Genomic DNA, 24,166 nt, shown 5'->3' on the forward strand with positions numbered 1-24,166 from the left:
TTGTAGTCGCCGATCGATATATCGATATACTTTGCGAACGCTGGGCTACGTCATCTCGACGTCACTTCCTTAGTTCGTTCGGGTGAAACGAAGCTCTCCCGAACCGCACTGGCGTCTGGCTCAATGGCGGCAGAACATGATTCGAATAGCAGGTAGGGTAAATCTGAAGGAAAAAAGATTATCTATTGACATACAAATTACAGGAGCGAAAGTGTTTCATTAATTCGTGTTATGTGTACGTTTTTCAGGCTTGGGAGGTGCGAAGTTTGTGACTCCCAGGATGCCAAATATACGTGCCCGGCCTGTGAAGTTAAGACTTGTTGTTTGAAATGTGTCAATATACATAAGAAGGAATTGAATTGTAATGGAGTAAGAAACAGAGTTGATTATAAACCACTTTCAAAATTCAACAACATGGATCTTCAAAGCGGTAAGAGGGAGCAACCATTACTGTATATTTTGTACGCATGTTACCAAAATACTGACTAAGGATATTTTCAAGAAAATTTGTCGGAATAAGCAAGATTTACGGTGTCAATATGCTCGCCAGCATATACATATAATTTGACGCAAAGGAATTAAAAATTATATTTCTATCAATTATCACTGTGCCATAACTGACAGAAATGTCACTGGGAAAATGATGCATACTTTTCATGGGATTTAATTTAATGCTGATCAATAGGTTTAACTATGGTAGTGGACGTCTCTGAAATTTTGTCAGCTGTGAGAGTAGTGTTAGGTTGAATGATGATTTGGTTGTGAGTTAGTGAAGCCAGTGAATTTGGAAGTCAAGTAACAGACTGGCCTGTAGTGTAATCTGATGTTACTGTTCACACAATATTTAACATACTTCTCATTTTAAAAACTGAAAGACAACTTGAGAATACATCTATTGGTTCATAGACAAGTATTTTGATGCACGTTAGGAATATACATTGTGAATAAACAATGGAGAATACAAGGGCCAGTGTGTGCATCCACTATCTGATTTGTACATGTGCACCCTGTATTCAACAGTGCTATAAAAGCTGTTGGTTGCCACACTATTTTTTAGTTCTTCTGCAAACCTGCGTGCTTATGAAATTCGCTTTGCGTAGAGACAAAGCACTGAATAAATTTTTAAGTTGATATGGCACACTTCTTTATATGTGGCCATTCTGTGCATTTACCTATGAATTTATTTCTTACTTAAGTTACCTCAGAATTGAATGTCAGTTAGCGTACTTAACATGTGACATTTACTTAACCTTTTGTTTAGTATTTTTATATTGCTTTTATGCTTCTGGTCCATACTCCCTTGTTTTTTTGTCATCCACTACCAATCAATCATCACTGAATCATTTTCCTCCAAGTGTTACTACATTTTTGCTGCAGATTTTTCATTTAATCCTTAAATGAAAAGAAAGTGCTATTGTCTACAAAAAGCACTGCATTTTTTGCTGATAACTGTGGTGGAAAATCATTAATCAGAAATGGGCAATATTCAAATATCCATCCAGATAATTTTTCAAATAAATAGATGATTCACCTCCATCGAAACTCCGCAAGCTACCTGCCAGTGCGTGGCGGAGGGTATGATACTGAGCCCTTCTTCCCTGTTCCACCTGTATGTGATGTGTTGGAAGAATGATTGTCAGGGAAACTCTCGTTGTTGTTTCGTGAAACGTGTTAGAGGAAATATGTTGTCTGACTCTTCCCTGAAATTACTCTCTCGATATTCCAACTGTGAACTTCTCTGTGATTCGCATTGTCTATCTTGTATTGTCTGGCCCTAGAATTCGTTGAGCATATCTGTAAATCTGTTGCACTGACTAAACAGTTCTTTGATAAAACATGTCGCTCGTTGTGGGCCTTCTCTCTCTCTTCTGGTCCTTTCTGGTACCAATCCCAGATTGATGAACAGTATTCAAGAATTGGTGAGACAAGTATCTTGTAAGCCACTTCTTAAATTGTCAATATTGCATTTCCTTAAGATTCTACGTGTAAATCTGTCTGGCACCTGTGTTTCCTACTATTTGTTTTATGTTGTCATGTCAGTTAAGATTGCGCCTCTAGATATTTTATAGTGTTTACTCTTTCCAGCAATTGGTCATCAATAGTGTAGTTATAGAGTACTGGATTTATTTTCCTATGTTTGTGCAATATGTTACATTTATTTACACCCATGGTCAACTACTATTACATGGATCATTTGTCAGTCGTCTGTAGGTCCTTCTGCAAATTATCTTCTGGCATTGCTGCCTTCTTATAGAAAGCAAAGTCGCACAATCTGCGAACAATTTTAAAGGTCTTCTGTTGCATTCTACTGAAACATTTGCGTATTTTGTGAACAATAACGGTCCTGTCACACTTCCTTTCAGTCAATACAAATAATTATTTATTTTTTGTGGCTTAAATAAAAAATAACTTTGAATACCACTGTATTTGGCTCAGTGCAGGTGTGTTTGTCAAATTATTTTGCAGTAGGCCTATGTGACATAGTTTGACATGTTCTACAAACATTGAATGTCAGTGAGAGAAGTTTTGATTGATTGCCGATTTGGCAAGACGTTGAATGTTGTTTGTGTTGATGTTTCACCATGTACATTGAATCAGAAAGCTGTTCTCACTGTATTGTGAGTTTATTTAACTGTGGAAAGTATGACCAATAAGAGTACCTTATAAAAACAAAAGATCTCTGGCAATCACAAAAATGGTAGAAGTGTTGCAGGAAATTATTAATAAGAAGATCAATATAATTTGCTCAACGTACAAATGGGATTGCAGTAAAATAAATAAATAAATAATCATAGCTCTGTGATTCTAATGAACTTTCATGAGATTTTCGTGAGCATATTTATCTCTCAATTTCAAACATTTCCTGGACCAGCGTCTTGGTTTCTGTTTCTTCTTTGTACACAGTGCTAATGTCAATGAAGGAAATACTTTGTCTGCAGAAACCAACCTTTATGTTGAACACAGACTATCTTGCTTCACAGTATAACAAATGGGAAATACGGAAGCGTCCGACCCCACCCGTCTGCTTTGACCCATGACGTCACAAATATGGCGGAAACAAAAACCAACACACACACTTTCCACAAGAAGCCTAATGACACTAACGGGACAAGCGCGGGAAATGGGGTGTTTTGGGTGGGGGGGCAAACTAAATATAAACAAATCTAGACGCCTTGCGTAGCTACAACGTGTAAGTGAAGACAGCCATGCATGAATACCCACCCACCTCCCCAGGGGTCGTAACCCCTGCAACCCATAGAAGATAAAGATGCTTCAGTAGCTGATTAGTGTTTTTTGCCTTTTTAAAAAAAATCTCACGGGATAGAACGAACAGATCAGAAAGATAAATATAATAAACTAAAACAGAAATGCGAGGAAACAGATAATTAAAATAACTAATAAGTGTTTTTAAATTTAAAAAAAAAAATCTCACGAGATTGAACGAACAGACCAGAAAAGTAAATAAAATAAGATAAAACAGAACTGGAGACAGCCACACTCAAACCAAACTCCGCGCCGTCTTGACGTCACACACAACACCCTTACGTCACGGGTCAAAGCCGACGCGTGGGATCGGACGCTTCTGTCGACCCAACAAATGTAATATAAATATGCTTTGTATGCTATGTAAGTAGCAAAGGATGAAAATGCAAGGAACAGACACTCTTAAATCTGCAGTACCATCCTTCATTGTACCAAGATAGGTAACACCATCGAATATTTGTGTGTTGTGTATATAATAACGCAGTACATTTGTATTTGGTGTGCTACAAAAAGAGTCAACAAAGTAAAAATGCAAGTGATCGCTAATGACTAACATTAACAGGCTTTAAATATAAAATATCCTAAAACATTTGTGGAGTGCTGGTGGATATCCAGAGTCATCCAAAAATGCATTAAGACAAGCTTTCCATTAGAAGATGAAATACTTCTTCGAGCTGATTGGGATTGAACAATTTTAGGAGAGAGACTGGGTTCAAGTACTTAAGAGTTCATAATATTGGAGCAAAAACTGGCAACTTTTTTATTGAGGAAGTGTCAAGAATATTGGAAGACTTTTTTCACCTGCAACTGTTGAAGCAGTTTCTTACTTATGATTTAAAGACAAATAGTTAGCCTGTATTGCTCTCTATGGCCGAGGGAAGCATACAACAAATTATGTACGTATAACACCCAAGAAATAACAAAGAATAATGTGGAGTTCCAACAAAAAGTTATTTGTCAAAAACTTGAGCAGAATTGATTATTTCTCAATTTTTGAAGATCATTATTTTCAAGGTTTGTTATCTTGAAGTGAAGAGTATTTCAGGGGATTTGCACACTGTGGTCCTCATGCATGCGTAAGACATATTTTCTTTATTGTACCACAATGAAAACTCTTCAGAAATCAGTTAAATTTTAGGATGAGATATTTGAAAGAAAGTGTTGTTCTGTAAACTAATTTGAAAGCAGCAAAAAGTAGCCCTAGATTTGTTTAATAAATTACAAAGAATTAGGGATTTCAAGTTTATCTGTTATTTGTGATGCTCATTATTCACAGATGTTGAATAAATATTTTTGTTTGTCTGATTGAATAATGTTTTGAATAAATATTTGTACAAGTAGTTTTATTTTTATTCGCCATTCAAATAAATTTTGCCAACTTTGTTTATAACTACTAAGAGCAGTAAAGGGCCTAATATCTAACATAGGTAGTCATGCAATCAATTTTTCTTTATGCTGGAACAAAAGTTCCGTGATCAATACAGACTTCTAGCGTCCAATACCTGTGCATCAGGTAGGAATTTAACCAGTCATAGGCCGTTTGCTATTCATTCATCATGCTGTGTAGATCCAATCAAGAAAAAGAATCTCTAGGAGTGTGGAACGAATCAAGGTGCACATTAGACAAGAAAATCATAGAAAAAATCTGCATACCTTATTGCCAATAGCTGTGTAATGCTGTTCACGCGTATATCATCTCGATTTAATCAGGTAAATTGCAAAGAAAGATACTGCTTTTAAAAAATCTGCTGCCTCCTCAGGTATACTATAAGGCTGCTCTTGTCGGCTTTTAAAAGCTTATTATTTACTTGATTGCAAAGGTATTTTTCTAATAAATTACATCTGTCAAGACAGACCTATTTACAACTACTCATACAGCTTTACAACAAACAGTACTGCTTTCTATGTAACTTATAGAACCCAGATATTCAGATAATTTGTAGAAACAGTGGTTGACGAAGTATGTTTTTAATTTGTACTTGAGGACAATATTATGGAAATGGAAGAGGATGTAGATGAAGATGAAATGGGAGATATGATACTGCGTGAAGAGTTTGACAGAGCACTGAAAGACCTGAGTCGAAACAAGGCCCCCGGAGTAGACAATATTCCATTGGAACTACTGACGGCAGTGGGAGAGCCAGTCCTGACAAAACTCTACCATCTGGTGAGCAAGATGTATGAAACAGGCGAAATACCCTCAGACTTCAAGAAGAATATAATAATTCCAATCCCAAAGAAAGCAGGTGTTGACAGATGTGAAAATTACCGAACTATCAGCTTAATAAGTCACAGCTGCAAAATACTAACACGAATTCTTTACAGACGAATGGAAAAACTAGTAGAAGCCAACCTCGGGGAAGATCAGTTTGGATTCCGTAGAAACACTGGAACACGTGAGGCAATACTGACCTTACGACTTATCTTAGAAGAAAGATTAAGGAAAGGCAAACCTACGTTTCTAGCATTTGTAGACTTAGAGAAAGCTTTTGACAATGTTGACTGGAATACTCTCTTTCAAATTCTAAAGGTGGCAGGGGTAAAATACAGGGAGCGAAAGGCTATTTACAATTTGTACAGAAACCAGATGGCAGTTATAAGAGTCGAGGGACATGAAAGGGAAGCAGTGGTTGGGAAAGGAGTGAGACAGGGTTGTAGCCTCTCCCCGATGTTGTTCAATCTGTATATTGAGCAAGCAGTAAAGGAAACAAAAGAAAAATTCGGAGTAGGTATTAAAATTCATGGAGAAGAAATAAAAACTTTGAGGTTCGCCGATGACATTGTAATTCTGTCAGAGACAGCAAAGGACTTGGAAGAGCAGTTGAATGGAATGGACAGTGTCTTGAAAGGAGGATATAAGATGAACATCAACAAAAGCAAAACAAGGATAATGGGTGATGCTGAGGGAATTAGATTAGGAAATGAGGCACTTAAAGTAGTAAAGGAGTTTTGCTATTTGGGGAGCAAAATAACTGATGATGGTCGAAGTAGAGAGGATATAAAATGTAGGCTGGCAATGGCAAGGAAATCGTTTCTGAAGAAGAGAAATTTGTTAACATCCAGTATTGATTTAAGTGTCAGGAAGTCATTTCTGAAAGTATTCGTATGGAGTGTAGCCATGTATGGAAGTGAAACATGGATGATAAATAGTTTGGACAAGAAGAGAATAGAAGCTTTCGAAATGTGGTGCTACAGAAGAATGCTGAAGATTAGATGGGTAGATCACATAACTAATGAGGAAGTATTGAATAGGATTGGGGAGAAGAGAAGTTTGTGGCACAACTTGACCAGAAGAAGGGATCGGTTGGTAGGACATGTTCTGAGGCATCAAGGGATCACCAATTTAGTATTGGAGGGCAGCGTGGAGGGTAAAAATCGTAGAGGGAGACCAAGAGATGAATACACTAAGCAGATTCAGAAGGATGTAGGTTGCAGTAGGTACTGGGAGATGAAAAAGCTTGCACAGGATAGAGTAGCATGGAGAGCTGCATCAAACCAGTCTCAGGACTGAAGACCACAACAACAACAACAGTTTGTTGTGTTACTTCCCATCAGATTACTCAACTCTGTTCTAAACCCTAGGGAAGGATGTGAAGTCTACATGCAAATTATTTTTGTGACTGTGAATCACAGTTAATCTGTCAGTGATATTTGTCGGCAACAAAAACTTATGGCACAAATGTAGTGGGAAGTGAGTGTAAGACTTCTGTGATTCTTAAAAAGGTTCCTGCTAGAGAGCGGCTTATCGATGTTAGACATCAGCTTGATGCTGATGATGCTGCTGAATACGCACTTTATTTACTTTGCAGTATAATATAATTCCAGACAGTAGAGAGTGGAAACAAGCAAATGAAGCTAAGGCTCTTGTCTTTAGGTCAACATAGTGAGAGGAGATTTTAAGGGCTTAACTTGCTGAACTGAGTTTTGTAATTAGTTTTACTATATGTTGATTCCATTTTTAACTTTTTATGCTCCTAGTCCCTGAGGGATTTTACATACTGCACTTCATTCAGTGTATGACTATTATTATCAGTTTCTGGTGATAAAAGGTCATCATTGCTTGTTTGAAATTGCATAATGTGAGAGTGACATTAAGACTTAAACTGCCAGCTGTGAACAACTTGTAGGTATATTCAGCTCTTGTCTGACTGTTGAAGTTGATTTTGGGCTCTTGATTAGCATGCTTGTGTTGAGCAAGTATTGCAATTTTTGAATTGTCCTTTAAAGTCGTTAGATCATTTATGTAGTTTACAAACAAAAGTGCACCCAGTGCTGATCCTTGAGGCACTTTACATGTTATATTCCCCCATTCTGATGTTAGCTTCACACCTGAGGCACTGTCCATCAGTGAGCCCGCTGCTTCCTGTTATGAATGTAAGAGTCCATCCATATAGAAATGATGTCATTAATGTTTTAACACAGGTCTTTTTAAATAGAATTTAGTGATGCTCACAACAATGGGATTGGCAAGGTTACACAATATGCGAACAATATATATATATCTCTCTCTCTCTCTCTCTCATCTCCCTCTCCCTTCCTCCCTTCCTCACCCTCCCTCCCTCCTTTCCCCCTCCTCTACCCCTCTCTGCCAGAACTGTATTTTAAGCTCTGGTAGTGCATTCTGTGTGGAGCATCTGTTACAAAGGACAGAATGAAAGAAAACTAACAAGTTCTGCTTAGTTAAATGGTTCATTATTCTACCAAAGGCTTTCCAAATCACTTTGGAAAAGGTAGAAAGGAATAATATAGGTCTTTAATTAGAGGTGCTTTGTTAAATTCCCATTTTGCATGAGGGTGGTGCTACGACATGTTTAAGTCTGTCAGAAAAAGTGCATCAAATTGTTGATTACAAGGATCCAGTGTGTCTCACATCAGAACAGTAACAACGAACTAGCAAACAAAAAATAGATAATAGTAACTTTAAAGAAACATAGTTACTTGTTTATAAGAGATGTCGGAAGTGGTGGCCTTGGCATCCAGGCATTGCTGACTTTGTGTGGTGATGATACCAGGAATACACTGTAGTTCTTAAGGCATGATGTTAGTTTCTCTAATAACGCAAGGATTGTCAATGTGCACTTTGCTTTTTAGTGTGTCCTATTAAAAAAAAAAAAAAAAAAAAAAAAAACACAATGCTAAGTTCAAGGATGTTAGGGGTCAGAGGTCTCTACTGTAGTCTGTCTTCAGAGAACACGGTGATGGGGGCTATACCTTGGTTGGATGTCTGAGGAGTTGCTCCTTCTTCTTGGAATACTGTGTACAGCTTCTTTCCATCTGTTAATTGTGCATAGAAAGTCTCAAGAGATCTCTCTATATTTGGCACTCTTTAAGTTATAATTAAAAAATAAGGGGCCTATAATGCGCATATCAGAAAATGCACACCAAACACTTATCTTCTCTGAGTGGAGAAGAGTCGTAATACCAAATATGTGGGTTGCCCAATGACCAGTATCTGCAATTCTGGGAGTTTACAAAACCTGATTATCGAAACCAGGCCTCATATGAGTGAGGGGTCCAAGTAACCATTAGCAGTCCATGTTACCAGCTAGTTGCGAGAATAACCTCTTTCTTTCTTTTCATGATCCTCAAATTTCAACTCACGCATCACACTTACCCGATAGGCTTTTAATTGCAAATTTTATGTAACACTCCACAATATCAGTTCGCTCTTCTAATGCAAACTGCCCCATTTCTGTAACAACTCAACAATACAAGCTTCTCATAACAACTGATGCACGAACACACAACTACTCACTTTCCAATAAAGTGTAGAGTAGCCAACTTTTGAGACAGTGTTGCCACTTCAGAAGCAATTTGACAAGAGATGATTAACTGGTATGTAAGGCATCCCATTTTATATGGGACACCTTCTAGCTGAAATAATCAAATCAACACAAGATTTTAATAGTCTGCCAGAAACACAGTCTAGCCAGCAGAATTACTATTTTTTAGTGTGCTAATGAATTCTGTAGTCTGATTAGGGTTTGTATTTTTGAAACCAATGTCTGTTGATGGTGCATGCAGTATCTGCACAAGTAAACATTTTGCATGTCTACAGGGTGATCAAAGCAAAACTTTCACTACTCGAGGGACCACAACAAAAAATGAGTGAGCGTAGGATTATGAAACTTCGTGGAAACATTTATAATGCCTTGTAGAAGAGAAGTAATAAATAAATTATTGAAAGAAACATATTTTAATTTCCATATGAGTAACATTTGTTAATTGTGTACCATGCTTATGGTGTAGTGTACAAACATCACCGTCTGCATTCATGAGTGATGTGAAGTTTGTACAGTTACCTTTTCATAATTGTTTGCAGCCTGTTCTGAATGGTGTATCATGGAATGTTCAGCTGTCATGACACAGCTCATGCATGACTTGAATATTGCACATAACATCCAGCATTCTCAGCCACGGCAACAGTAACTTCTTCAACAATTTGTGACACAGTTGGCCATCGTCCTCTCCCAAGATCAATTCCCAAATCAGCAGTTAATTTGAACTTCTGAGTCATGTTCTTCAACGACAATGTGGAAAGAGGACCACTCAGTTTCCCTTTACTGTGTCACTACTTGTGAATAGTAGCAGCACTATTGCTGTTGTTTTGATGAAACAGCTTTAATAGTAAATCCCTGCTCATGTTGCCCAGACTCGCATTGAATGTCTGCAGTTGTAATATGCACTGACACTGATGTTTCTGTTGCAAACATGTCATAACATTATTGGCGCCTAACAGCAAGTCAGAACACTAACACTACTAACAACGCAAATCCTACAGCACACAGACTGAATGTCATTTCTATAAAGTTGAGTGCCCATACAGTAAATAGTTTTTGATCTACACTGGGTCAAGTAGCGAAAGTTTAATTATAACCACACTGTATGTGGTCATTTTATTCCTGGTTGCAGTGTTTACTGCCACTGGGAAAGCAATTGTGTAACTATATGACCTATTAACAGTATAACTTATTGAGTAACAGATCATGACAGCTGACATCAGCATTTGAATGGTGTAGAAACAGTCCACCATTTTGTTCATCATTACCCACAGTTTCAGAAAGTCACATATTGCAGCTGCAGTGGACCTTTTTTCCTCTAAAGTCATTATGCGCGTTGGACAGTAATTTATTCACAAAGTCTGATAGTCTTTAAGTTTTCCTGAGAGTTCAGATAATACAGACACTGGTCTGTAATTTGTTGTATCATACTTGTCATCCTTTTCTTTTTTTTTTTTTTTTTTTTTTTTTTTTTTTTTTTTTTTTTTTTTGGAAGGGAAAAAAAACTTTTCATGCAGATTATTTGAGATCTGCAGGGAATATTTGTATGTAAAATGGTATATTAATAATATGTGCAAGGAGTGAAACTGTTTGCTGTTTTAAGTCTATGTTTGATTGCTTTGTCTAGTGTACCATCAATTCGTATGCCCTTTTGTTTTTAATTTGCAGACAACATCTTTTACTTCTGTTTGTGTTATAGGATGCAGAAATACAAATATTCCTTTCCTTCGTGTAAACTTTTGTGTTAGTATTTGAAATCCTGTAGATTTATAATCAAGTTTTGGCTACATTCATATAGTGTTCATTAAATGTTGTAGAAATCTACACTGTATCCTTAGTACTTCTCCCTGCAATCTGTAGGGTATTTCATTGTTTTTTACTTTGCCCTCGCATATCTTTATTACTTTCCAAATTCATCAATACCTCTTTTAATATCCTAACGGCTATGGATGACAATTTAAGTGCAAAGTAAATATACTAACTTGCGCTTCTTTTACGAGATGACTTATTTGACATGCTCAACTGACTTTCCTTGCTAGTTACCCTGCTGCTGCAAACTCTCTTTCACTTTCTTCTCCAAAGTATGTTGCTAGGTACAGGAATTTCTTAAGACACTCTCTACTTATACAAATAAGTAGACATACCAATTTCATTTGCTTCAGCTAACGATGTAATTTGAACTTCAGGTGTATTACAAATCCCAATCTTCATATAAATATATACTGCTTCGTAAGCCTCTTGTGTCTCCAAACATTAGAAACAAACTAATTTACATATAAACACCATGTCCATTCTCAATATGAACCATAATACACATCTTCCCATCAACAAGGCTAAGACAAATGTTTTTCTCAAGAGTACCTTCTCAACTGTTCTCGTTATAATAACATTGGTCAGTGACACAATTAGCACAGAGTAACATAGAAGTCCCATGGTTCTTCCATACACTTTCACTAAAACTTCCATGGATCGTCAGACAAGTACTTGTCGTTGCCATTCGACCGCCGCATCTACAGTCTTCTCGTGACTGAATTTCAAACCTGCACACACAAACATGTGACACGCAGTATGTAGGATTCTCTCATCCCACACTCACTTTTAAAATAGCGTATGTTGGAGATGGTAGAAGGCTGAGTGGTTCTAGATTGTACTCAGAAATTCTCGAAACAATACAATATGCGTATCATTGTTTAACCTTTTGCTGCTCTACTTGTTTTTGTGTTTAGCATATGATTTTAGTTGAACACTTTCCCTTGCTAATGAACGGGACGATTTTCTTATTGTGCATTGTTTGAATACCCTAAGTGGTAAGACATTGTCATAAAAATTGTGATTACAGAGGAATGGTTGAAACTTGAAGGGTGTTCAATAGAAAAGGTATGAAATATAAGGGGGTTGTTTGTGTTGTTGCCCTGGATGATGATTAGGCGAGATATTTGTCAGGAATTGTAAGCGGTTGGTCCTTGAGGTATGGAAATACACGAATACAAGAAGTAAGTAAGTTTAAACAGTTTTATTAACAAAGGCTGATTATAAAACATACATGCTACGCGCACCCATCATTACTGTGTCTGACATCCTAATTACGGTCGTATCGAAGGGCTCCATGGTGAGCTAAAAAGAGAGACATCTCCACACCCGAGGCCACACTAGTTACTATTGCGCGCTGCGGACGGCGGCCAGTCGCTTACTGCTGCGGCGCACTGCGGCTGGACACACGTGTACTGACCAAGCAAATTGTCAGCATTCCAGACAGGTCGGCTGGCGAGTGTGTGTTACATACCGTACGGCTGTGCGCAATCCGTAGGCCCTTACATCACTCTCCCCAGAGAAAAAGACCAACCACAGATGGCTCAAAATGACCTCCTGGGTGTTATGAATCTGTTTCACCATTTGTGGCATCAGAAGGCATTGCAACATGTATTTCATTTGCAGACACAGTAACGTTTAGTACAGAGAAGCATGTCTTCAGGATGACAATTTCATACATGACAAATGCTGTTGACAAAAGACAAATTAATAAAAGAAATAAAAACACGATACTGACAATCAAGTATGCATTAACGTTACTGTACGAATCGAAGGACTTAATTCTATTTGTTGCTTCAATTAAATTTAACTCGTTATTGGAAGAAATTAAATTTTCATGTGTGTCCTTAATTAAATTATTGTCTCCAGAAAAACTTGATAAGGAATGCTTTCCATATGTTAATGTGTATGAATCATTGTAATGAACAGATGACACTCTCGTTAATGGCAAATGTCTAGTTGCATGAAATTTAGTTGGCAATACACTAGGCATATCAAATAGTTCACATGAAGCCGGCCGGAGTGGCCGAGCGGTTCTAGGCGCTACAGTCTGGAACCGTGCAACCGCTACTGTCGCAGGTTCGAATCCTGCCTCGGGCATGGATGTGTGTGATGTCCTTCGGTTAGTTAGGTTTAAGTAGTTCTAAGTTCTAGGGGACTGATGACCTCAGAAGTTAAGTCCCATTGTGCTCAGAGCCATTTGAACCAGTTCACATGATAAATCACAATGTGTGGCATTCAAGATTAATCCACTATTATTCAATTTGAGTGGAAAGGGTAGCTAAGGTGTATCATAATTTTTACATGTAAATGTGACATCAAGGGTGGAGTTAAATGAGAAAATTATACCTTCAGAACATCGTTTAAGAAATGGATGATAAAGATGTGTTAAATGAGAAAATTATACCTTCAGAACATCGTTTAAGAAATGGATGATAAAGATGTGTTAAAATTCTAGGGCAATCATCTCTTAGGGGATGATTCATAAACAATTCTTTCTCACAACTGTACACTCTACTATCTATGAATACTGCCGATCCAGGACAAATTAACTTAAGACTATGTGTACACAGATGCAAATCGTTTTCATTTAGGGACACAAAATATCTTCGCTCCTTGCTTATCAGTAGATAATCGTTCTGTACATACTTTACATGAATATCTGCCCGTCTCCATTTCACAGGGTAAGTATAAATATTATACATCTCAAAATTATGCTTTGATCTAGCAATGGGAATAGAAACAATAACAGTTAATTCAGCTGCAATCATTAAAGAGTGTGTGGTGGTTAACTTGTAGTAAGAATATAAATTGTAAGAGTTAACAGGGTAAATCATAATATATGTTGCACCTAGCTTGCGTTAAATTGACAGTAGGATCTGTAAAATTTGTTCTGGATGTAGTAGTACGCTGCTCAAACAATCATTTGAACTACTTTCTAAGGCTGTTCTTAAGTTAAGGGCATCAATCCCAGCATTTGATAAACTATCAGTAATCCTTAACAAAAGAGTGTTTAAATCTAAGTGTGCACTCACAGCATTTAATCCTTGGAATAGTTCTCGGATATTTGCACTCGTTTAATTACGAGTTATGTGGAAATGTGAGATAAATTGCTTTACATTCTGTTCAATGAAAACTATGTGGCTAGTAATGGTTATTTGCATATTCTTTGATACGATATTTTCATTAGAGAGGTAAGTTGAATCTGTACCGGACCTCTGTTCAAGACCTAATATTTTGCCTTTAACTTCCAGTAGATCTTGACTAGTTAAAGTACCAAATACAGTACGAAGGATACGCCCTCTAAAATCAAGCCAAGCACATTTACGCCTAATTAAAGTTTTGTGTGGCAGAAGCTTTAAGAAACAGTAAATATCTTGTTCATAATTAGCAAATGTAGACTCTACCTGCATTTTGCCTGTGATCCAGTTATTATATGAAGACGTGCCCATTTCCAAAATTGTGTCATTACCCCTAGCAGAATGAATTAGATCAATTTGCTTCATTATAGAATTGAACTGTTGCTGGATTTCACTCAGATTGTACTTGAGGACAAGTTTTGCATTAGTTGTTGAAACCACAATGTCTGATTGTGGTTCAAACAAAACACCTGTACACTGTGGTACTATTACTACAGCATTAGTAGAATACGCTATCATAGCAAACACTAGAATAAAAATGAACATGGTTAATTAGTTCTAAATACTAGAGTAAACAATGAACTCAAAATAAATGAGTTTGTTGTGGTAACCTGTGGAATAAAAGGTTTAGTTTCACTTGTGCACTCGTGCAATAGCTTCAACACTAAATTTTCGCAACACATTCACATAAGCACGGCTGGAATAAACACACGCATTGCACTCACACACTACACACATTTACGCAGATTGTAGGGGTGTCTGGAACAGGATTGCTCGGAATGTGGTGATGTCTTGGCCTCGAAGTCTGGACTGCAAGCTTGCGATTCTCGCTTTCTGGGTTTGAGAATAGCAGGTCTGCCTCTTGGTCGGTCCTAGTCGTCTTGCGATACTACAAGAAATCTAGCCAGAAACAGCTGTACACGATTGACATGAACAACAATCTAACGAAAGGGCAGTTGGAGTGTAAGAGTGACTGGCGACAACACCTCCAAGATTGGATATGGTCCCTTCCAAAACTTCTTAAACTTTTTGACTTGACTCTTCTTTAACACCAAGTTGCTCAGATACACAAGATCTCCAACTCGATACTGTGGTGTTGCTGCTTGGCGTTTGTGTTGTCTTGCTTGCTGAAGAAAGGATTGATCATATCGCTGTTTCACTTCCCTCCATGCTTCCTTTAGCTTGCATGCTAGATCTCTTACGTGTTCATTGCTGATTCCGGCAGTCAATCGTGCAAAGTCCACTTGTAACAACTTACCAAGTACGGTAAACAGACATCCCAATTGTCGTGTTTGCTGCTCACATAATGGATAACCATTTTAATAATTGTTCTGTGGACTCGCTCTGCTTTTCCATTTCCTTCACGGTGTGCTGGTGTAGTCCTTAACTGAGTTATTTGCATGATCTTACAAGTCTGTTTAAGTAATTCACTCATAAAATTCATTCCTTGATCACTAATTGTACTTAATGGTGATCTGAACTTAAGAATCCATTCTTTTACAAAAGCTTTAGCTATAGTCTCAGCGCTCTGATCAGGTATTGGTATAATGAGAAGGTATCTAGAGAAATGATCCAACATTGTCAATATGTATTTGTTTCCATCTTTAGTCTTAGGCAATGGTCCTACAACATCTAGTCTTACTCGTTCAAATGGTTCACTTGTCTCTGGCAGTTCTTGCAATGGTGCTCTACATTGTTCCGTCTGTTACAGGAATCACATTGTGAAACAAACTCGAAAATGTCAGCTTTGCGTCTTGGCCACCAAAACATTTGAGCTATCTTAATGTTTGTTGTTTTTTACCACAATGTCCTGATAATAAAGAATCGTGTTGTTCTCTCATGATTTGCTCTTTCATGCTTTCGGTTTCCTTTACTAGTGATTTTGTACAATAATCCATCTATTTCAATAAAACATTGGTCGTTTTTCCATAATTTGCATTGTGGATATTCTTCCTGAGCTGCCTTTAACTCTTCTTCTCGACTTATTGCAACACAAACATTGACTTTTCGACTCATTGCATCAGCATTCACATATTGTTTACCAGGTCAGTGGATAACCTTAAATTGGCACTCACTCAGTCTTAATGCCCATCTTGTTAATCTGGAACTTGGCTCCTTTAAGCTCAATTACCATTTAAGTGTGGCATGATCTGTAATAAATGTAAATTCTCTTCCTGTTAAGAAAGATCTCTTGTGTGTTATACCAAATACCAAAGCACAAAGCTCCTTCTCAGTGGTAGTATAATTACATTCTGCTTTGTTTAATTGTCCGGAAGCAAATGAGATTGGATGTTCATGACCATCAACTTCTTGAGACAAGATTGCACCTATGGCAAAATTGGATGCATCTGTTGAAAGAATAAAAGGTTTACTGAAATCCTGATAGGCTAACACTGCGGCTGTGGTTAGAGCAGTTTTAAGTTCTTCCATTGCCTTTTTGCATCCTGTTGACCAATTAAATGTGGCTCCTTTCTTCAGTAGCTGTGTCATTGGACGTGCTATATTTGCATAACCGGCTATAAATCATCTGGAGAAATTTGACAATCCCAAGAATGATTGTAGTTCTTTCAAATTCTGTTGTCTAGGAAAATTCTTTACATCTTCATTTAATTTTGGATCAGGTTGAACACCTTCACTGGTTATAACATGACCAAGATAGTTAACTTTACTGTATGCAGAATGACATTTATCTATTGATAAAGACAGGTTTGCGCTTCTTATACGCTCAATAACAGCTTGTAGTCTCTCAGTATGCTACTTCATGTTTTAACCAAAAATTACTACATGATCAAGGTAAACAAGTGCTTGTGTTGGGGTGAGACCCCGTAAAACTGAATCCATCAGGCATTGAAATATAGCTGGAGCATTACAAAGTCCAAATGGCATACGATGATACTTGTATACTCCTGTTGCTGTTACAAATGAAGTTTTTGCTTGATAATCTGGGTGCACTGTTAACTGGTGATAACTACTTGTTGAATCACATACTGAAAAAATTCTACATCTGCCCAAGTAATCCAAGGTTTCCACTAAATTTGGTAAGGGGTAAATGTCGGGTGTGGTCACAGCATTCAAAGATAATCAACACAAAAACGGAACTGTGGTTCTCCAGAAATTGATTTCTTCTTTACAATTACAATAGGTGAGCACCACGGTGGGTCTGAAAGATCTCCTGGTTTTATCATTCCGGCTTCTAATTGTTCTTTAACCATGTCTTGTACCAACTCTCTTTGACTGAATGGTATTCTGTAAGGTTTCTGTGTGATTGGGGCTGCATTCCCTGTATGAATACAATGCTGAACTAAATGAGTGACAGGTAAATTTGCATGTTCTAGGAATAAATCTGCATACTCCAGCAAAACAGGTCCTAAAATCTTCTGTTCATCAGCTGTCAAATGTTTTATCTTCTTCCAAACCTTGCACTTCAGCTCATTATTAACTTTGTCTCCTCATTGTAATTTTGCGGTACTGTTACAAAAATCTGTGTTTATAACTGCAGCATTTGTTACCTCATCTGTAATCTGTACTACGTCACTTTTACTTATGCTTGACACTTCAGGAACTTCTGTTACTCATGGCAAAACAACATCCTAATTGCTCATATTCGTTATTGTAACCAGGACTTTTGCGACATCCTGTCTCACCATTTTAGTGATACCTACACTTCTAGCAACATAACAATGCATTGTATCCAGTAACTCACTTTTCTCGGATCGCTCAATTAATAACAAAGTTCCTTCCTTGCATTAGGGTGACTTAACTTCAACGTAGATTGTCTTTCCTGCTCCCTTGGGAATTTGCTGAGGCTGATCAATTTGAACATCGACTCGGATGGTTTGAACTGATGCATCATTCGGGCAGTCCATTCCCACGACATCAGTATTGCTGCTCCTTTGAGTACGATCTGAAGAACGATTTCCTAGGTTGCAGTTGCTACGGCCTAGTCTGATCTTTCTTTCTGTGACATATATCTCTGCCGTGTTAGTGGACAAGAAATCAAATCCAAGTACACCGTCGTAACGCGTTTCATTATTTGAAACTACTTGCAGCCTTGCTGTGTATTTATCTTTATCTTTACCTTCATCTTGGCCTTGGCCAAGAATTAGTTCTATGTCAACTTCTCCATAGTTATGTAGCTCCCCTCCATTTAACCCTTGCACTAAATATCGGCGGTTTCAATTTATCCCGTTTATCTATGCACACCATATTAATGAGGTCTGTGCTCCTGTGTCAAAAAGTAGTTTGATGTTTCTCTCATGATATACAGCACCTATCACAGTCATTTTCGGTCTGATTTTTGCTGGAACTAACAGGAACCACTGTCTCTGGCAAGGAGCGGACGGAGTGGCGACCCGTACGTCCCCATACTTGTTTAAAGATCTGGCAGATTGTCTAGTGCTCGCATTACCTTTATTCTTGTTGTGACAATCTCTTGAAACATGACCCTGCATCCCGCAATGATAGCAGATTCGATTCTCTGTACAATCCTTACGCTTGTGGCCCGGCTTATTGCATCTGTAGCATTGTACTGTTGCGTTCTTGTTTCTGCATCTCATTCAGTCGTCTTAGTGCTTCAGCGAAACCAACAGCTGATTCTACTGCTTCCTGAAACATTCTACATTGCGCCAGTCGAACAGCTTTGCTTACTTCCTCTCCATGCAACCCATGAATGAATGTGTCCAAGGCTCTCTGGTCGGCTTCAAACAACCGAATCCCCCCAGGGGGTCCACAACTCTTTCGTGGATACGTGCGTGGCGAGCACGGGGCCCCGAGCCATTGCAGCCTTCTTTCTCTCCCGGGCTGCATTTCCTTTCCCTTCCCCTCCTTTCCCCTCCATACCCCTTTCCCCTCGCCCTCTATTGGTGTCCTTGCTTATGTTGGCCCCCGCTATCCTCCTGGTTCTGTTGGTTTTACACTCTGGCTTTGTTGCGTAATCATCTCCTCCTTTTGGCATTCCTTGGTCCCCCTCTGGGGTTTGACCTCCATTCCAAAATTTCTCTTCCGTAGTGTGAGCCATTTGGGGAAGAGCACCTTACCTAGTGTCTCCGACGTGTGCCCTCCTAGTATATTCCACCTTTTCTTCTACGTCGTTGTCTGATGCTAGGGTGCATAGCCAGCACGGTAGCCAGCCCGTGTGGTGGGGTCGCTATGTACCCTTTTGGTTGAGCCCCCTGAACACACAGGGATCACACTTCTGATACCTGAGCTGTGACCTCCTCATGCATGCCTTGGAGTGGTTGCTCGTCCTCCTGGAGCATCGGAACTCCCGGCAATGGCCGCCGTGCCAGACGGCCCTTGCTGTGGCTGGGTGGCGCCCGTGAGGAGAGCCCCTGATCGGAGTGGGTGGTATCAGGGCGGACGCTATGCAGATGAAACGCATAAGGGTCCAAACCTCTGGCCGCTCTTCTGCGGCCGTCTCTCTGCGTGGTACTGATTCCCCAAGTGCTGCTTCTCTTGCCCCTTCGGCCTTCCCTTCCGTGGCTACCCCCTGGGAGGAGGGTCAGGCCCGTCGTCTAGGGGCAAAACCTTTCCCCCGTTATCTAGTTTGCACCAGGACTGATGGAGATACTTTCACCAGTGTCAAACCTTTATTCTTTGTGGAACACATTGAAGACAAGTTCGGCGAAGTGGACTCCCTGAGCAAGATGCGGTCGGGTTCATTACTGATAAAAACTGCTTCGGCTGCCCAATCTGCGGCCCTTCGTGCCTGTACCCATCTTGGCACAATTCCCGTGTCCATTACCCCTCACCAGTCTCTAAATATGGTACAAGGTGTGATTTTTCACAGAGACCTCATCCTTCAAACTGATGAGGAACTTCGGGACAATCTCGGACGGCGGGGTGTTCACTTTGTTCGGCGTGTTCAGAAGGGTCCTAAAGATAATCGTATTGATACTGGTGCCTTTATCCTGGCCTTTGAAGGGGATACCCTTCCTGAGAAAGTTAAGATTATGGTCTATCGCTGTGATGTGAAGCCGTACATCCCACCTCCTATGCGGTGTTTTAAGTGCTTGCGTTTTGGCCACATGTCTTCTCGCTGTACCCAGGACCCTCTCTGTGGTGACTGTGGACGTCCACTCCATGAGGGGAGTCCCTGTGTTCCCCCTCCTGTTTGTGTAAATTGTCATGGTAGTCATTCTCCACGTTCAGCAGATTGCCCAGTCTATAAGAAAGAAAAAAAGATACAGGAGTATAAGTCTCTTGATCGTTTAAGCTACACAGAGGCCCGTAAGAAATATGCACGATTGCACCCTGTGTCCATGACATCTAGTTACGCCTTGGTTACATCTTCATCCCTTCCTCCCCCTTCCTTACCCCCCTCCCGGACCCCTCTCCTTCCCCCCTCCCCTGTGGCTCCCACACCTTCTCCTCTGGGCGCCGCTCCCCCTCCCCAGCCGGAGAAGTGTCCCACTCCTTCGGCGTCTGCCGGTCAAGGGCGCCTCTCCCGGGATGCCCCTTCCCGGCACCTTCCAGGTCAAAGGTCTGCTGCAGCGCGGCGACCGCGAGAGCCGCGGTCTATCGGCCCCCAGGTCGCCCGGTCTCTTTCTGTTCCTGATCTTGCTGCAGCTGGCTCCATTATGCCACACAGCCCTCCTCGATCTCAGCCTGAAAAGAAGAAGAAACATAAGTCCCGGGACAAAGAGCCTCTGGTGTCACCGGAGGTCCCTTCCCCGGCTTCACAACCGGATTCTGACCTGTCGTTTATGGATGTCGCCCCCTCCTTGTCGGTGACGGGTGGGGACCCGGCGGTATGACTGGATTTAGCGTGTTCAGCCCTCATTTAAACCATCGTTCTGTGGTTCTCCAATGGAATTGTAATGGCTACTATCGTCACCTTCCGGAATTGAAATCCCTTCTTTCGTCCTACTCAGCAGCTTGTGTGGTTCTCCAGGAATCTCATTTTACTGATGCTCACTCACCGACCCTCCGTGGGTTCCGTGTTTTCTGTCGAAATCGGGTCGGACCCTTGCGGGCTTCTGGTGGCGTTTGTACGTTGGTCCGTACAGACATTGCTAGCACGTGGATTCCTCTCCAAACTACATTGGAAGCAGTTGCTGTTAGGGTCCACTTAGACTCTGCAGTCACAGTATGCAATCTTTATCTCCCTCCTGACAGGACTCTTACACCTGCTGCCTTAACCACCCTTCTTCAGCAACTTCCTCCTCCCTTCCTCCTCCTTGGGGATTTTAATGCTCATCATTCTTTGTGGGGCAGTGCCTTTCCATCTAGACGAGGTCTTCTTATCGACCAATTTATTGCAGACCATGACCTGTGCCTTCTTAATGATGGCTCCCCTACTCATTTCAGTGCTGGTCATGGTACTTTTTCTGCCATTGATCTTTCCCTTTCTTCTCCCTCTCTCCTCCCTTCATTACACTGGTCGCCACACGACGACCTTTGTGATAGTGACCATTTCCCGTTGATTATCACGCTCCCTTCCCGCTCCCCGATGGAGAGGTTACCTCGTTGGTCTTTCCACCGCGCCGATTGGCCTCTATATACTGCACAGGTCGAGTTTTCTCCCTCTTTGTCGGGTTGTATTGATGACGTCCTACGTGACGTGTCTGACGCGATTGTTCGCGCTGCTAACGTTGCTGTCCCGCGCTCATCTGGACAATTTCGTCGTCGGCAAGTACCGTGGTGGAGTACGGCCATTGCCATTGCCATCCGTGATCGCCGTCGAGCTTTGCAACAGTTTAAGAGGCACCCATCTGTAGCCAGCCTTTCTACCTTTAAGCGCCTTCGCGCTAAAGCCCGTTATTTAATCAAACAGAGCAAGCGGATATGTTGGGAACGATTTGTTTCTTCCCTTGGTTCCACTGTCCCTCTGTCACGGGTATGGGCTACACTTCGCTCTCTCCAAGGTTGCCATCGGCAGTCCCCCCTCCCAGGCCTTCACCTCCCAGATGGCATTTGTACGGACCCATTAGTTCTCGCAGAACATCTTGCGACCCATTTTGCAGTGGCATCAGCGTCGGCCTCCTATCCAGCTGCTTTCCTTCATCAAAAACAGCAGGCTGAAGCTGTCACCTTATGTTTCACCACTTGTGAGTCAGAATCTTACAACGAACCTTTCACTGAATGGGAATTTCTTTCTGCTCTATCTGCTTCTCATGATACAGCTCCTGGCCCAGATTCCATTCATAACCAGCTGCTTCAACATCTCAGTGCTCCACAACGGCACCATCTTCTTCGGGTGTTTAACCGTATCTGGCTCCAGGGTGACTTCCCTTCTCAGTGGAGGGATAGCATTGTGGTTCCTGTCCTTAAGCCTGGTCAGAACCCCCTATCTGTTGACAGCTATCGGCCAATTAGTTTGACCAATGTTGGTTGTAAGTTACTTGAACGGCTGGTAGCCCGTCGGCTCACTTGGGTCCTCGAATCTCGGGATCTATTGTCCCCTTACCAGTGTGGCTTTCGAGAGGGACGATCTCCAATCGATCATTTGCTTCGCTTGGAATCCGCAGTTCGGCAGGCTTTTTCCCAGCGCCGCCATTTGGTTGCAGTGTTTTTTGACCTTCGCAATGCCTATGACACGGCCTGGCGCCATCACATCTTACTAACCCTTCATCAGTGGGGTCTTCGGGGCCCACTCCCGATTTTTATCCGCCAGTTCCTGATCCATCGGTCATTCAGAGTTCGAGTTGGTACTGCTTTTAGTTCTCCACGGACCCAGGAGACGGGCATCCCACAGGGTTCTGTCTTGAGTGTCCTTCTTTTCCTCATTGCTATCGATGGACTTGTGGCCTCTGTCGGTCCCTTGGTCGCCCCTGCCCTGTATGTGGATGATTTCTGCATTTGGGTTAGTTCCTCCTCGATGCCATCTGCAGAACGGCAGCTCCAGGTGGCTATACGGCGTGCCTCTGCATGGACCCTCTCCCACGGGTTTCAATTCTCTCCTTTAAAATCGCGGGTGGTCCACTTCTGTCGCCGTACTACGGTCCACCCTGATCCAAAGCTCTATCTCGCTGCACAAAGATTGCCTGTGGTTCCACAGTTTCGTTTCCTAGGTCTTCTTTTCGACAACAAGCTCACTTGGCTGCCCCATATCAGACTCCTGAAGGTAGGATGTTTCCGTAAACTCAATGTCCTTCGCTTCCTTGCCCACTCCTCCTGGGGTGCGGACCGTTCCCTCCTCCTCCGTCTTTATCGTGCTCTAGTTCTGTCACGTTTGGACTATGGTTGTCAAGTTTATGGTTCAGCTGCTCCTTCCACGCTGCACGTGCTGGATCCAGTCCACCATCGTGGTATCCGTTTGGCCACCGGTGCCTTCCCTACTAGCCCTGTTGATAGTCTCCTGGTTGAAGCTGGGATCCCCCCCCTTTCTGTTCGGCGGTCCCAGCTTCTGGTGTCTTATGCCCTTACTATCCGTTCTTCTCCCGCTCATCCTTCCTATTCTATCCTATTCCCAGACCATGGACGTCGCCCGCCTGACTCCCGCCCTCGGGCGGGTTTACCGGTTGGGCTGCGCCTTGCGTCTCTTACCCGTGATTTTCGGCTTCCTTCTTTGTCCTGTCTTCCTCGCTCCCTCCCCTCCACCCCTCCTTGGTTAGTTCCTCGGCCTCGAATTCGGATGGATCTCCGCCGCGGTCCGAAAGATTCCATCCCCCCGGTGGTGTTCCGTTCCTTTTTCCGCCAAATTTTATGGGAGTTTCGGGATGCTGTTGTTTTTTACACTGATGGCTCTAAATCTGCTGATCATGTTGGGTATGCCTTCACGTCCTTTGTTGGAACGGAAAATCATCTACTGCCACCCTCATGTGGGGTGTTTACTGCGGAATTGATGGCAATTTCCCGGGCCCTTACCTTTATTAAACAATCCCAACACAACTGCGTTTTGTTATGTACGGACTCGATGAGTGGCCTTCTTGCTATTGACCGGTGTTTTTCGCGCCATCCCTTGGTCTCTGCCATCCATGACCATCTCGCTGATCTTCACCGTGCTGCTTGTTCCATTGACTTCCTATGGGTCCCGGGCCATGTGGGTATCCCGGGTAATGAGCTCGCTGATCGTTTGGCTGGGGGAGCAGTTACTTACCCCCCGTTTTCCGTAACCCCTCCTGCAGCGGATTTACGGCTTCACATCAAATCCCACTTTGCACAGTCATGGGCCAATTCTTGGGAGGCTACTCCACTGTCTAATAAACTTCGTGCCATTAAGGTGAATCCAGG

General features: G+C 41.3%; 1 protein-coding gene across 1 annotated transcript in view; it reads left to right on the top strand.

Annotated features, from left to right (window-relative positions):
- The window catches only part of LOC126412257 (box C/D snoRNA protein 1), a 110,722-nt gene that overhangs the window by 14,096 nt on the left and 72,460 nt on the right, over nt 1-24,166 (top strand). The window contains exons 2-3 of the mRNA XM_050081760.1: nt 101-152; nt 249-430. Of these exons, the coding sequence (XP_049937717.1) occupies nt 124-152; nt 249-430 (211 nt within the window). The 5' untranslated portion in view covers nt 101-123. The remainder of the gene's footprint in view (nt 1-100; nt 153-248; nt 431-24,166) is intronic.

This window comes from Schistocerca serialis, chromosome 7 (genome assembly GCF_023864345.2).
Source record: "Schistocerca serialis cubense isolate TAMUIC-IGC-003099 chromosome 7, iqSchSeri2.2, whole genome shotgun sequence".
In the NCBI taxonomy this organism is placed as follows: domain Eukaryota; kingdom Metazoa; phylum Arthropoda; class Insecta; order Orthoptera; family Acrididae; genus Schistocerca; species Schistocerca serialis.